Raw genomic sequence first — 14,932 nt, 5'->3', positions numbered from 1 at the left:
GGGAAGTTTCTGCATTTTAAGCTTCTGTATGGTAATATTAATTTTTTTTTAAACAAATGCAGATCGTATTATACCTCCTTCTTTCACAAGAAAACTGAAAGAAACATATGGTCAGCTGGGTTCTTCTGCTGTACTAGAGTGCAAAGTTTATGGTTCACCACCTATTCTTGTTTCCTGGTTTCATGATGGACAAGAGATTACCAGTGGAGACAAGTATCAGGCTACCCTTACAGACAATACCTGTTCTCTGAAAGTGAATGCACTTCAGGAATCTGATGTTGGAACTTACTTGTGCACAGCTACTAACGTAGCAGGGTCTGATGAATGCAGCGCATTTTTGAGTGTTAGAGGTCAGTATCAATAAGAAGTCAGAGTCAGAGGGCACAAATTTATTTTCAAAAATACTTCATTCTTGGCTTTTTTACATATTTCTAATTACTATACTCTTCATCAGAAATTCAAATGTACTTCTTCTCTGTTTTATTTGCATACTTAGAACCGCCATCTTTTGTGAAGAAACCTGAAACACTGAATGTTTTATCTGGGGCAAATGTGACCTTTACCAGTATCATAAAAGGCTCCTCTCCATTGGAAGTTAAATGGTTTAGAGGTAGCGTTGAGCTAGTACCAGGAAACAGATGCAGTATCACCTTGCAAGATTCAATTGCAGAACTGGAGCTGTTTGATGTACATCCACTTCAGAGTGGAGACTACACCTGCCAGGTCTCTAATGAGGCAGGGAAGATTTCTTGCACAGCACGTCTTTTTGTCAAAGGTTTGTCCAGGCTACTGTTTCTTATGCTCTTTATGCTTCTAAAAATAATCTCTTGGCTTAAAATTTCTTTTCTTCCCGTTGTTCCTTATAGAACCAGCCAAATTTGTGAAGAAGGTGAATGATTTAAGTGTAGAGAAAGGGAAAAATTTAATCTTGGAATGCACATATATGGGTACTCCACCAATTTCAGTGACATGGAAGAAAAACGGAGTAAAAATAACACACTCTGAAAAGTGTAACATCACCACTACAGAAACATCTGCCATACTGGAAATCCCTAGTAGCAAACTACAAGATCAGGGGCAATATTCTTGTCATATTGAAAATGAGTCTGGACAAGATAATTGTCATGGTGCAGTCACAATACTAGGTGCGTCAAGCTACCATCACTTAATCAAGTGTTATTTGAACTACTAATGGTCATTGTGCAATACCTTTCTATGCTAACGGTGTGTGTTTGTTCTTCAGAACCACCTTACTTCATTAGACCCCTGGAGCCAGTGCAGGTGACTGTTGGGGATTCTGCATCCTTACAGTGTCAGGTTGCTGGAACACCAGAAATGATTGTATCATGGTACAAAGGAGATACAAAGCTGAGAGGAACTGCTACTGTGAAAATGCACTTCAAAAACCAAGTTGCCACTCTGGTTTTCAGCCAAGTAGACAGTACTGACAGTGGAGAGTACATCTGCAAAGTAGAAAACACTGTTGGGGAGGCTGCTTCATCGTCTTTGCTGACAGTTCAAGGTGAATATTTCATTTTAAAAAGTAGGAAAATGACATATTTTTCTTAACTATGCTTTGCTATTTCAAAAAAACAAAGATCACCTTTTCCTTCTTAAACACACTACTATTTTATGACGTGTAAGATACCCCATGGCACTGTCTTCCATCAGCAAAGGCCTACCAGTAAAGCTAATCAAAAGACATCTCTTACTGACCACAGCTTTTCTGTAGGGATACAAGCTTCTGCATCTTCCTTCCCCACTGAGGATATGGCTTTGATCATTTCCACTGTTATCAGTCCTGAGGGTTAAATAGGCTCACTGGGTGTAACTGAGGACAGAATGGTCATGTATTTTCCTGCAACCATATGCACAGCACTCTTTTCACATCAGATTCCAAATAAATGATATGCTGAATGACATTTTTAATTGGAAGTTATGATCAAAAATCCAGCATACTCCACAGTATATTAGGCAGTGGTTACTGATGAGTACAGCAACAAGTGCGTATCTTCTGGAAGCCCTCACTGTACAATACCTGTTTCCTTACAGAGCGTAAACTTCCTCCTTCTTTTACACGAAAATTGAGAGATGTTCATGAAACTGTTGGCTTACCAGTTACATTTGATTGCGGCATTGCTGGTTCAGAACCTATTGAAGTATCTTGGTTTAAAGATGGTGTACGTGTAAAAGAGGACTACAATGTTCACACATCCTTCATAGATAATGTAGCAGCTCTCCAGATTTTGAAGACAGATAGGAGCCTTATTGGGCAATATACCTGCACAGCTACCAATGCCATCGGGACTGCTTCTTCTAGCGGAAGGCTTGTCCTTACAGGTTGGTGGGCTGTGAAATATTTAATAGAAATATCTTAAAACTCACTTTTGCTTTATATATGGATTTAATATTGTACAAATATTTATTTCACAGAGGCTTAAAGCAAATTGAGATTTTTAAAGCGATGCTTTTTTATTTCTTTCACTCTTCAGAAGGGAAGACTCCTCCATTCTTTGACATCCCAATTACACCTCTGGATGGTATTATTGGAGAAACTGCTGACTTTGAGTGTCACATTTCTGGAACACAGCCTATTAAAGTCACTTGGGCAAAAGATAACCAAGAGATCAGAACAGGAAGAAACTACCAGATCAGTTATGTAGACAACACAGCCCACTTGACCATCTTGAAAGTTGACAGAGGAGACTCTGGAAAGTATACGTGCTATGCTAGCAATGAAGTTGGAAAAGACTCTTGCACAGCTCAACTGACTGTTAAAGGTACTGAGTGCATAATACATTGTGTGCACATTTTTCTTCCTTTAATTATAAAGGAATTAGCCTTTTTTCTGCAAGATAAGTTTGAGAAAAACTTCTGAGATACCCATAGGTCTCTTAAGGGAATTAGGAAGGGTCAATAATAACAAGAGAAATGAAAGAATATTTTCTTCAGTCTAGTTTCTTTATAGGCTTTGGCCCATTTCTTTCTTGAGAACTAAGAAAAAAATCCTCTTTTTTTTTTAATGGCATTTGACTTAAATCGATTTAGGAGGATTATTTTTCAAATAGGAAGATCTACTATGACAGTAACTGTAAGAGCAAGATACCTGCTCTTTATCTTACCATACTTTCAATTTTAAAAAAAATCCTATTTAAATAAGAGTAAATATCAATTCCCCAATATTCAGATTTTTCTTGAAACATTTTCTTTAGAATTTTTAATTTCAGGTTTGATTCTTAGAAATTGAATAATATATTCTTTTTTTTACAGAACGAAAAACTCCACCTACTTTTACTAAGAAATTATCTGAAGCAGTAGAAGAAACAGAAGGGAATGAACTTAAACTTGAGGGCCGTGTTTCTGGCTCTCAGCCTTTGACTATTGCTTGGTATAAAAACAATCAGGAAGTTTATTCAAGCCCTCATTGTGAAATATCTTTCAAAAACAATACCTTACTTTTCCATATAAAGAGTGTAGAGCAATCAGATGCTGGTTTATATACCTGTAAAGTGTCCAATGAAGCAGGAAGTGTGTTGTGTACATCTTCTGTTGTTATCAGAGGTTAGTTGAAGTCTTATTTTTCTTTCTTGCTTTTCTTTGTTGTATGTTAGCTGCAAATATACAGCTTCTATCTTATGAGCTGGTTTTACTTACTCTGACAGCAGTAATTTGTCCATAGATGGGCAAGATAAAACTGAGTTAAACCCCCAAAAGAAGGAATTATTTTAATTTTGTATACTAATGACTTAAAAGTTTTTAGGGGGGCGGGGGGAGCTTCTTTGGGGCTTCTTTTTCAATATTTGCTGTGACTAATATGAAGTGAACATTGAGATCTGACATTTTTGTTGAATTTTTAATCATTCTCTTTTCATGGAGTAACAGTTTTTCTGTGCAATTACATCTAAGATTGTGCAGCCTTGACAGTGTGATTTGGCAGCATGGCCTTTCATCATAATACTCTTGCAAGAGATTGCATATATTGCATATTTGTTTCTTTAAAGGTGCTTATACGGTTTTGCAGCCTAATAGTGGTGCTTTAGCTATTACATTATTTTTTGCATGTGAATGTCCTTGCTGTGTGGAGAAAAGACTTCTTTTCTGAAGAAAACCTGGAGATTTCTTGCACGTCTGCATAGAAAACATACTCTCTTGATGTTTTTTCCATTTTCTAAAACTATGATTGACATTCTCAGACTTCTGTTTATCCTCCTTCATTCCTTGACATTGTCTTCTTAAGAATCACATGTATCTCTTTTCTCTTACGTTCTTAATCATACTTTCCTTCTTTGAGTATTTACTCCAGCATTTTCGTGTTCCAGAACCTAAAAAGCCTCCAGTTTTTGACCAGCCTCTTCAGCCAGCAGCAGCAGAGGAAGGTGATACTGTACAGCTCAGCTGCCATGTCCAAGGATCTCAGCCAATCCGGATTCAGTGGCTGAAGGCAGGGAGAGAAATAAGAGTTTCAGACAGATGCAACTTCAGCTTTGCTGATGGAGTAGCTCTTCTGGAACTTGCTGCAGTTACCAAATCTGATTCAGGAGAATACGTATGCAAAGCTTCAAATGCAGCTGGCACTGATACTTGCAAATCTAAAGTAACAGTTAAAGGTACAGTAATATGGAGAAAATCAAGGCATATGATGAAAATTTAAAACAAAATTCCATCTTCTTTTGTTTTCTGTGGAATACAAATATTAATAATCTAATTGCAAACAGTTAGTACATTTTAGTTCTTTGCAGAACTGTGCAATCTGGGAAGACAGTATATGTAACAATAATTTAAATATCAATAGTGACATAAACAGTGGAGATCAGTGTCAAATCAATAGTACATTCTCACCAAAAAGATTAAAAATTTAGTTTCTAGATCTAAACACCAAATTCAAGAAAAAAGCAAGCTAAATGAATGAAACTACTTGGACATGCATATTCTGTGGAAAGTATAGAAACAGTATATTAAAGGAAGATACAAAAATAATTTGATTGAGTGTGTAGCCTTAGAGGCTAATTGCTTCAGGACTACTACAACACTAAGGCATTTTGACCTTTTAACTGAAAGTAAGTATTGTCTAATCATGAATCTTTACATGGAAGTCTTGCCTTACCGTTGCATAAAAGACATGAGTTCAGTAAGATATAGAAATAATATCTTTTTCTATAATATACAAAATAATAATTGGCTAGCCACAAGGCTAAGAACAATGCAAAAGAAACAAAGAATTAACAGATCACTGATAAAAAAATGCAAGTAACTCTGAGGGTGTAGTTTCCAGAAATAGACAGAAAAGAGAATACCTTACTAAATACTGATCCATTTTAGAAAACAAGGATTCTTATTTGCATATCCATCTATGAGTTTGCATCCATGCAGAATGTAAATGACCTGACTGAAGTTAATGAACAGCACAATATGGCCCACAATGTTCAGTTTCATCTCGGAAGTAAAATACAAGTTAATTAAAACAATATGAATGTATTTTGCATTTTTTCTCTTGCATAATATTTTGTTCCACCTCTGTAATCAATTGCTTTTTTATAATTCCTTTGGAAGCATTATCACTTGTGAACATAAAATATTACATTAAACCATCTGTTTAAATTGTTTGACTCTGTTTTTTAGAAAAACCAGCAGCTGCACCAGCAGCTAAGAAAGCAGAAGTGGAAGGAAAACTTTATTTTGTGTCAGAGCCTCAGAGTATCAAAGTCATGGAAAGTAAGAACTCTTTTCAAAAAAGTACATTGTCTTCTATTTGCCTACACCTTTTGTTTGAGATTACGTCTTGCTGTCATAAACAGCTGGAAAGACTTAGCTTCCTCATTTGCATCTTTCTGCAGAGACTGTGGCAACCTTTTTTGCAAAAGTTGGAGGAGACCCAATTCCAAATGTTAAATGGTTGAAGGGAAAATGGAGGCAACTCAACCAGGGAGGTCGCATTATAATTCAGCAAAGAGGAGATGAAGCTAAACTAGAAATAAAGGATGCAATAAAAACTGATTCTGGCATGTACAAATGTGTAGCTTTTAACCAACATGGTGAAATTGAGAGGAGTGTAAACCTACAAGTTGAAGAAAGAAAGAAAGAAGTTGTTGAAGGGGATCTCAGGGCAAAACTAAAAAGGTATATGGAAAGTTTTTATAAATCTGTTATCAACACAGAAGAAATGTTTTTTATTGTATATATCTCAGATCAAGATATGATTTTTAATATTCATTAAATATTAATAACTGTACTAAAAATAGAAGCACCTGACTAAAGGAGTCCGCTGCACATTGCAGCTCTCAGCCAATTCATTTTTTCAGTGAACAACTTTCTAGGAATGAAGCATTGTATATTTAACTTACATCATTGATTTGAATAGCACTCCAACAAAAAAGAAGGAAGAGGAAGAGCAACCTATTGATATCCTGGAACTTCTCAAAAATGTAGATCCCAAAGAATATGAGAAATATGCTCGCATGTATGGAATTACAGATTTCCGTGGCCTCCTGCAAGCCTTTGAGTTACTAAAGCAAACCCAAGCAGAAGAAAGCCATAGATTGGTAAGATATAGCATGACTGCAGCTTTGGCTTTGTTACATCTAACATGGTTTCTCTGAACAGACTTGGTGTCCACGCTCTGATTTTACTGTGTGTGCAGGAATTTCTGGTTCCTCATTAGGTCTTTGAGTTCTCAATTTCTTGCATGCTCAAACCCAGGAAGGAGGAATGGGCCTTCTGGCAAAGTATGTCCTAGCTTCACAACTTGGCTGCAATTTTTAAGATGGGAAGATAACACTAGTAACAATACAGTTACAGAAAATTTGATGTAGGAACCAGTTCTATGTTGAACAAACATGACAGCTTGACATTTAGTATCCTTTAATTTTTGAGTACATTCTGCCTTTTTACAGGAAATTGAGCTCACAGAAAAAGCTCAAAGAGAAGATCAGGAGTTTGATGAACTTGTAGCTTTTATTCAGCAACGACTCTCACAGACAGAGGTAACAAATTTTTGGACTGATTTGTGAAACATTCAAACCCAAAACAGGGAACCTAAAACTAATTTAAGCTACTATTTTTCAGCCTATTACTCTGATCAGAGACATTGAAAATCAGACGGTTTTAACAGATGAGGATGCTATCTTTGAATGTGAGATTAAAATTAACTATCCAGAAATTAAACTTTCATGGTACAAAGGAACACAGAAACTGGACTCCAATGACAAATACGAAATTAGAATTGAAGGTGATCGCCACATACTGAGAATCAGGAACTGCCAACTTGAAGATCAGGGAAATTTCAGAATAGTGTGCGGACCACACATTGCCAGTGCCAGGCTAACTGTGATTGGTAAGTGTACTTTTGAAGTATGCATTTCAATTAATTTACACATTACGTATTTCACTGTCTGATGTCTGCTAAAATGTATGTTTTAACATGCTAATAGAACCTGCAGTTGAACGGCATCTTCATGACACTACTTTCAAGGAAGGAAACACATGCACGCTGTCTTGTCAGTTCTCTATCCCAAATGCCAAGTCTCAGTGGTATAGAAATGGGAGACCCATTAAGATAGGAGGGAGATACTCAACACAAGTCTCTGACAAAGTACACAAACTCATCATCAAGGATGTTAGAACAGAAGACCAGGGACAGTATACCTGCAAGCTTGATAATCTAGAAACAACTGCAGATCTGGCCATTGAAGGTTTGTAAACAGATATAGAATCTCTTTATTGCAGTATTGATAAACAGTTTCTGGATGTTCCGTTAACAGTACAATTGAAAATACAAGGAATTTCTTAAAGACATATTCCCAAATTTGGAAATGGACTAAACAAGAAATTTTGCTGTCCTTTCTCTTTGAACGATATGAGACATACTTGTGTAAGTTAGTATTTTTGACTAAATCATCATTGTTAATGTCCCCTGGCCCTCAAACAATCTGAGTCATACTTGCTTTTGTTTTCTTTTTCTCTGATATTCTTATATTTTCCTTGGACTTCCTCTTTTTCTTGTTCTTTACCTTTAATTTCCTTAATGGCTTCTCTTGTATAATTTATCTGCACAGCAATCTTGTTATAGTTGTACTCTTATGTCTTCTTCATTCTTACATAGAAAACTTCATAGAAGATGGAATCTCTTTTTCTTACTCTTTCAAGATCTATTGTTATTATCTCTTAATATAATGTACTTATGAAAACAAAGAAAAGGAATTAGATAAGCTAAATGGCCTGGTGGTGCATAACAATTGGTTTATTTTTTGTTTCTAAAAACAGCGGAACCAATTCAATTCACAAAGAGCATCCAGAACATTGTAGTGAGTGAACACCAGTCTGCAACCTTTGAGTGTGAGGTGTCTTTTGACGATGCAATTGTGACATGGTATAAAGGCCCCACTGAACTGAGAGAGAGCCCCAAGTACAGCTTCAGAAGTGAAGGTCGCTGTCATTATATGACTATTCACAATGTTAATGCAGAAGATGAAGGTAAAAATGCATGGAATATTTGTGCTGATGCCATTCTTTTATTGGGTTTTGTTGTCTTTTTTTAGTGATAAAGGCATATAAATATCTCTTGGCTGTTACAGGTGTATATTCTGTAATTGCTCGTCTTGAACCAAGAGGAGAAGCAAGAAGCACTGCAGAGCTCTATCTGGTAACCAAAGGTTAGCAAATTTGCTAAACAAATTTGTGATGATAGCCATCTGCACATTTGTGAATTTGAAACATGATTCTGGAAAAATAAGTACTCCTAAAAGAAATCTAATATTCTTTTGCAGAAATCAAACTGGAGTTGAAGCCACCAGGTAAAGATCATGAGCAAGACTGGCACAAGATCTTTCTATACTCTGTCATAAATTTAGTGCATTGCTTTGCTTTACTTCTTATTTTCAAATCCTTTTTTCCTGGCTATAGTACATCAAACCTACCACCTGAAAAAATATTCCTCACCCATAGATATAAGGAACTATTTATTCTCATAAATAGTGGCAATGAATACTCTGATAACTCCAAATTCAGTGATATTAATGTGCCTGGGTCCTATTTTGTACAATATGGGAAGCCACATTCTTTAAAACACAAAAGTTTAATTTTTTTTTTTTAATGACTGAGAAATAAAACAATGAAGAGGTACCAATGAATAGATTCAATGTCCTCTGCACAACTGAAAAAAAACCCCAACCCAAGGACGCAAAATCATCTCCTTGAGATATATAATGATCTTCTTTTCTGGATGTTCTTAAAAGTCTACTCCAATATGATGCAAAAATTATTTAGAAACTAAATGAAACAGTGTATAGTCTGGCCAGACCGAAAGATTGATGCAATTAGTTATCTGTTGGTCAGCTAGGTTGTTCTTGAGGAGCAAGCTCCAATCCTTGTACCCTAGAACAAGCAAGATTAAAGTACCATGAACCACTGTTCTTGGGGGCAGCATATTCTAATCTATTTTTTTATTAAGTCAATTAAACATTTTGATTTTCTAGATGTTCCTGATGCCAAGGTTGCAGTTCCACCTCAAAAACCAGCTGAAGGTAGAGTAACAAAACCATACTTGTTCCATAGTGCTGTTTTATATCTGCAGTGAAGCAGCACACCAGGGGGAACCTCAGACAAAAATCTTAGATGGCTAAGTGTCAAGATCTAGTTAATTATCTCTGTAAAAATATAACATGAGCAAGGCTTGTCTTGGATAGGGTTGTTTTGTTGTGTGGAAGGTAGTGGCAGGAATGAAGCCTTTTCTCTTAAAAGGAGTTTCTCCTTTCCGTCTTTTTTTCCTATGAGTTTCTTATTCATTTGATCTTTCTTTTATTTCCATGTTCCTCTTCTTATCATGCTTTATTTTCACCATATCTTCTTTTTGCCACAGAAATATCTTTTAAAAATGCTATCTGAACTACTACTGTTTGCAGGGGGGAAGGAAAATAAACTACAAATGTTCTTTTAAAGCCATACAATGGATTGCATGTTTATTGTAAATGGTCTTTCTTCAGGCTCTGGTATTGGACTACAGACTACAAACATTACATATATTCCTGTTACATTCATTAGTTTACTATGAAAATTATAATTTCAACCTTGGTTTGATTTCCAGGATAATTTGGTAAATGCTTTCAGTGACAGCAGGAGGGCAAAGGTTTGATGTTTAGGTGAATTACTATCAGCAAAGATAGGAAAGTGATGGCAGTAAAGAAAATAAAGCTGAGAAGAATCAGGGTTCAAATAAAAGTAGACTGGGGATTCCCACTCAAAATACATTCTTCCAGCTACCGTAAACTGACAGAATGAGGATCGTGTTTGCTTTTATGTAGCAGCTGCAATAAAATAATCTTATCTATTTTCCAAATACACTAAGATGTTTCTTCATTTACAAGAAAACACCATACTTACATTTTATTCTAAACATTTCATTTTTCCTACAAGCTGCGCCTATTCCTATTCTTCTGCCTATTGTTCCACCACCAGAGGAGAAAAAGCCAGGTAACAATAGTTAAAGTATTTGTACAGTATCTACATGTTTCTTTGTGGATGTTGGTGGTTTTTAAATTAAATTAAAATTTTCAAATATACTGTTTTTAAGCAGAAAAAAAGGTTCCAGTAAAGAAAGTCTCCAAAAAGGTGGTTAAAAAAGGTCCTGAAGAAGTCCTACCACCTAAAGGTAACTTTTTTCCTTTTTTAAAAAAACTTTTTTTAAGACAGTAAAATTACCTTATGGAAACAAGTCAGTTTGTTTTGAATTACTTTGAATCAATCAAATGTGTTTGATTATTATCTGTATGTCAAAAACATATACATTTAAAATCCAAGCTGATTAAGACTGTTTAAAAAGTGGTCACTTTAAACCATCTGTGAGAGCAAAATCATTTCATTAACTGCAAACATCCAGTATGCCTTGCAAATTCCAGGTTGTGATATGAACAATTTTTATTTATTTATTTATTTATTTATTAAGTTCCAGAGGTGCTTCCAGAGAAGCCCAAAATAACATCCATGGCAAGGAGAGAAGAGATTCATGAAGAAAAGAAGGAAATATATGAAAAGCCCAAAGAAACTTATGAAGAATGGGAAGAAGATTATGGAGAAGACCATGACTATTATCTCAGGGAAGAAGGCTATGATGAAGGGGAAGAAGAATGGGAAGAAGCTTATGAGAAAAGAGAAGTGACTTACGAAGAAAAACGAGTAATTCATGAAGAAGGTATTTGAATTATCATACCATTTTATTTTTTCTCTTTTCATATTTATTTTTAAGGTCAAACAATTTTGAGCCAGGAAATATTTTTTTGATTTATTTTGTTACAATATCATGAACCTTAATATACTGCCAAGTTTTAACTGACACTTGATGATAAGACAAGGACTCTAGTATGACAAGTTATAGATGCAGATAGAAACTGATACACTATAATTCAGTTACCAATGGACTTTGCATATCAGAACATCTTTAAAACCTAATATGAGTTAGTAGTTTGTAAATATATGTGTCATTTTTTCTTCTTTTTCTTCTGTCTATTTCTTCTATCATTTTCATGTATTGTAAATAAACTTGATTTAGGTTAAATGTTTCACACAGTAATTGCTTGGGTTTAATAACTGTATTTTGAAATTCCTTGATTGCTTTAGCTCTCTTGAGTAGTAGTAATACCTATGCCTTTAGAAACAGAATTTGGCTCTGATAAGAAACGATCAAACTTGGAAATAAGCAGAAAATTTTACTGCAATAATTGGATCTCCAAAACTCTGTGTTTTTCAACTTCATAATCTTACACTCAAAAGGTATTAGTTGTACTATTGTATCAAGCCTTTAGACAATGCATTTTTCATCATTAACTGATGTTATTATTTTTAAAGTGGTTGAACTTCCTAAGAAGCCTGTGCCTGAACGAAAACCACCAACAATTACAGCTGAAAAGAAGGAAAAGAAAGAAGTAACAGTTCGCAAAGGTATGACTTTCCAGCAAAACCAACAGGAACGTGCAGATTAACATCTCTCATGCATCTTCCTCAAGCTGAACTGCTGGTTATTCACATTCCCTTGAAAAAAAGATAGTTCTCTTTATGTTGGACAGTGACAAGAGCAAGGTTCATGGCAACCCTTCCTCTTCTCCCACCTCATATTTTCAAGTGGAGAGAGAATAGTGGCAGCAGTGGGTGAAGCAAAACAAGAATTGCTGGCAAAATCAAACCGAGCTTCAGTTATCTTTCCTTCTCACTGTACGTTAGCCTTGGGCATATGTGGTGCTTTTGAGCCAGTGAACGCTGCACTTCTGTGAAGTGTCCTCCACTTAGATCACTGCATAACTCTCAGGGGAGAGTGGGCATGATCACCTGTTTCACAAGTGCCTTTACCACCACTGTTCACCACACATGATGCACAAAAGTTATAACATTCTAAACATGAAAATAGCCAGTTCTACCTGGTTTGTGTCCAGAAGATAATTTGCAAGATTATCTAAACAATAAACATATCTGAATCACTTACAGTTGTCAAGAAACCTGTTGATGAAAAAGTTGAAGTAACCACTCAGAGGATTGCAGAAGAAAAAATCAAACAGGCTGAGGGTAACTACTGTTTAATTACCTTAATGTCATCTTTACATGAAAGTAATGGCTATTGTTACTTAGCTGATCTGCATACACTTTGTCTTCATTTAACACGGGTCTGGTCAATTTTTCAGTTTTTGAAACCTCTAACAAGAGCTTGTGCTGAACTGTATAAAAGGAAAATGAAAAGCTTTATAGGGGAAAATACTAAATGCACATGCTAACTGCCAATGCTTTAAGAGAGAGAGTGAGTGTCAAATTGCACCGGGTGAAACAGTATGTTTCACTCTGAGCTGAAGATGTTAAATCCCCATCTTCCTCAGATTTCTTGAGCTCTCTACCAGGATTCTTGGTTAATTGTTCGGTTATGAAGTTAAGATGCCTGCTTATTCTTGTGGTAACCACCTCCTCTTGTGTAGCATTTCCCATTCTGCAGCATGCATCTGTCAGTTGCAATTCAGTGTATGTCAGGATATGACCTGTGTGCTAAATGCCCTGAGTTACTCAGCCCCTTTAGAAGCAGTAAAAAGAAGCAAACGTATTCCTTTTGTTGCTTTGCATGGTTCCAAGGAGCCTGACTTAGCCACTGAGTTAGATTATGTTTGTCTTTTGATGTATTTTCAACATCATTGCTAGACAGCTATAGACTTGTTTTGATCTTTTTGCTAAATAAATGACTGAGTAACAAAATTTTAATGCCAACAGTTACCAAGAAAGTTCTACCACCAAAACCTAAACCAATGATCATTGAAGAAAAAGTTGTGAAAAAGGAAGGTACAGATCAGCATCTTTCAATTGCAGTTTACTTTTTTTCCAGCACCATGTGTGTTGTGTTCTTGTGCTTCTTGTGAATATGTGGGCCTGCGTTGTACGTATTTGGATCTATTGTACTAGTCGTGCCATGACTACTCCCAGTGTTTGAATAGTATGTGTACCATGCTTTTATCTTTCATTAAGTTTGTTTTTAACATGTTTGTGGCTAGCATTTTGATTCTTGGTTAAACAGCCTGCAGGATATTGCAGTGTGTTTTAGATTTTTCTTCATCTGTTCTGCCTGCAGGCCTATGCTTAGATAATAAGCATAATTTTGTCCCAGTGACCCAAAATTTCTTTGAAGAACCACCTTTGAAATTCTTCTGACATACTATTTCCTAAAGCTTGTGCATGCATTTATTTTAAATTTGTGGGTTAATGGTGTCTGTGTATTTAGTTTATAACAGTTACTAAATATTATACTTGTATGCTTGTTTTGTGTTCAGTATTTTAGAATATGAATACTGACTGTCTAAATATGTCTAAGACATAAATGTGCAACAGAGATACAGATTTGATAAAAACTCACATGCTGACTACCACAAATGTGGATCTAGAATATAAAATACTAAAACAAAGTCCTATCTTTAAAGTACCGACAGTAGAAACATGGACTGTTTCAGAAGAAAAGATGTCGGTTTCTGTCCACAGAGAAGAAGAGTATTCATATGTCACAGGTATGTACAAAACCAAAAATCTGCACACCCAAATCAAAACAATCTTTCAATCCTACTAGATTTTCTTTTAATCTGTTTTTATGTATGGCAAATTACATATTTAGACACACCATATATTTGTCTTTCAATATGCATTGCTTCTTCTTGTTCATTGTGTTATGTAGCCTCAGTTTTCTTTAGATTAATAGATGTCAACATTTCAACAATTTTCTTTTAACATTGTTTAAATGCTTTTCTTTGAAGAGCCAACAGAGCATGAGAAAACAGTTGAAGAAAGATTCTTTGAAGCTGTTTACCCAACTGAAGGTAGATTGATTAAGAATGAGAAGCCAATCAATATTTAAGATTTATAAAATAATTTGAATCTGTAGTTTATCAAAACTCACTGTGAGATTTGCACATGCTATTGGTTTTCTGGGTTAAATTTTTTCACATATTAGCATATGTGTTTCAGTGACCTTTGTGTACTGGACACACATAATATCTTCTTAAATGTGTTTCAGATTTACTGCAGACTAATATTTCCTATCTCCAAATGTAATATCTTCAAAATTCCTATTGTAGCACATGAGGAAGTTGAAGAGTGGGAAGAAGAAGAGGAAGAAGTAATTTCTACAGAACTGGAGATCCCTCACGTTGAAGGTGAATAAAATCTGTACCATCGTGCGCTCCATTTTTCTGAACTTTCACATCATCTGCCTGTACCACTCTTTACCAAAGGATAGCAGATCAGAACTGAAATTTTCCATCTTTCTATGGCTCTGCTCTCAAAAGTTCAAGCCCTACTGGATTTCTAAATCCAATTCTTCTTCATCATTGTTTTAAATAATTCTTTGAATAGATTTTTTTGAGATTAGCATATTGTATCTGTTTGGTAAAACAGTATATTTTTTGACATACAATGTTTGCTTATC

The 14,932-nt window shown here is 35.4% G+C and overlaps 1 protein-coding gene across 1 annotated transcript in view; it reads left to right on the top strand.

Moving 5' to 3' along the window:
• Positions 1 to 14,932, top strand: part of TTN (titin) — a 238,111-nt gene that overhangs the window by 77,431 nt on the left and 145,748 nt on the right. Inside the window, exons 88-109 of the mRNA XM_040603460.1 lie at positions 63 to 350; positions 497 to 775; positions 867 to 1,145; positions 1,244 to 1,522; positions 2,053 to 2,340; positions 2,493 to 2,780; positions 3,271 to 3,561; positions 4,320 to 4,607; positions 5,620 to 5,712; positions 5,835 to 6,117; positions 6,359 to 6,539; positions 6,891 to 6,980; positions 7,063 to 7,330; positions 7,428 to 7,688; positions 8,260 to 8,469; positions 8,571 to 8,648; positions 8,763 to 8,789; positions 9,471 to 9,518; positions 10,408 to 10,464; positions 10,565 to 10,642; positions 10,937 to 11,182; positions 11,836 to 11,928. Coding sequence (XP_040459394.1) covers positions 63 to 350; positions 497 to 775; positions 867 to 1,145; positions 1,244 to 1,522; positions 2,053 to 2,340; positions 2,493 to 2,780; positions 3,271 to 3,561; positions 4,320 to 4,607; positions 5,620 to 5,712; positions 5,835 to 6,117; positions 6,359 to 6,539; positions 6,891 to 6,980; positions 7,063 to 7,330; positions 7,428 to 7,688; positions 8,260 to 8,469; positions 8,571 to 8,648; positions 8,763 to 8,789; positions 9,471 to 9,518; positions 10,408 to 10,464; positions 10,565 to 10,642; positions 10,937 to 11,182; positions 11,836 to 11,928 — 4,293 coding nt within the window. The remainder of the gene's footprint in view (positions 1 to 62; positions 351 to 496; positions 776 to 866; positions 1,146 to 1,243; positions 1,523 to 2,052; positions 2,341 to 2,492; positions 2,781 to 3,270; positions 3,562 to 4,319; positions 4,608 to 5,619; positions 5,713 to 5,834; positions 6,118 to 6,358; positions 6,540 to 6,890; positions 6,981 to 7,062; positions 7,331 to 7,427; positions 7,689 to 8,259; positions 8,470 to 8,570; positions 8,649 to 8,762; positions 8,790 to 9,470; positions 9,519 to 10,407; positions 10,465 to 10,564; positions 10,643 to 10,936; positions 11,183 to 11,835; positions 11,929 to 14,932) is intronic.

This window comes from Falco naumanni, chromosome 8, assembly GCF_017639655.2.
Source record: "Falco naumanni isolate bFalNau1 chromosome 8, bFalNau1.pat, whole genome shotgun sequence".
In the NCBI taxonomy this organism is placed as follows: Eukaryota; Metazoa; Chordata; class Aves; order Falconiformes; family Falconidae; genus Falco; species Falco naumanni.
Note: the sequence above shows the minus strand (reverse complement) of the source record. Positions and strands in the feature narration are given on the sequence as shown.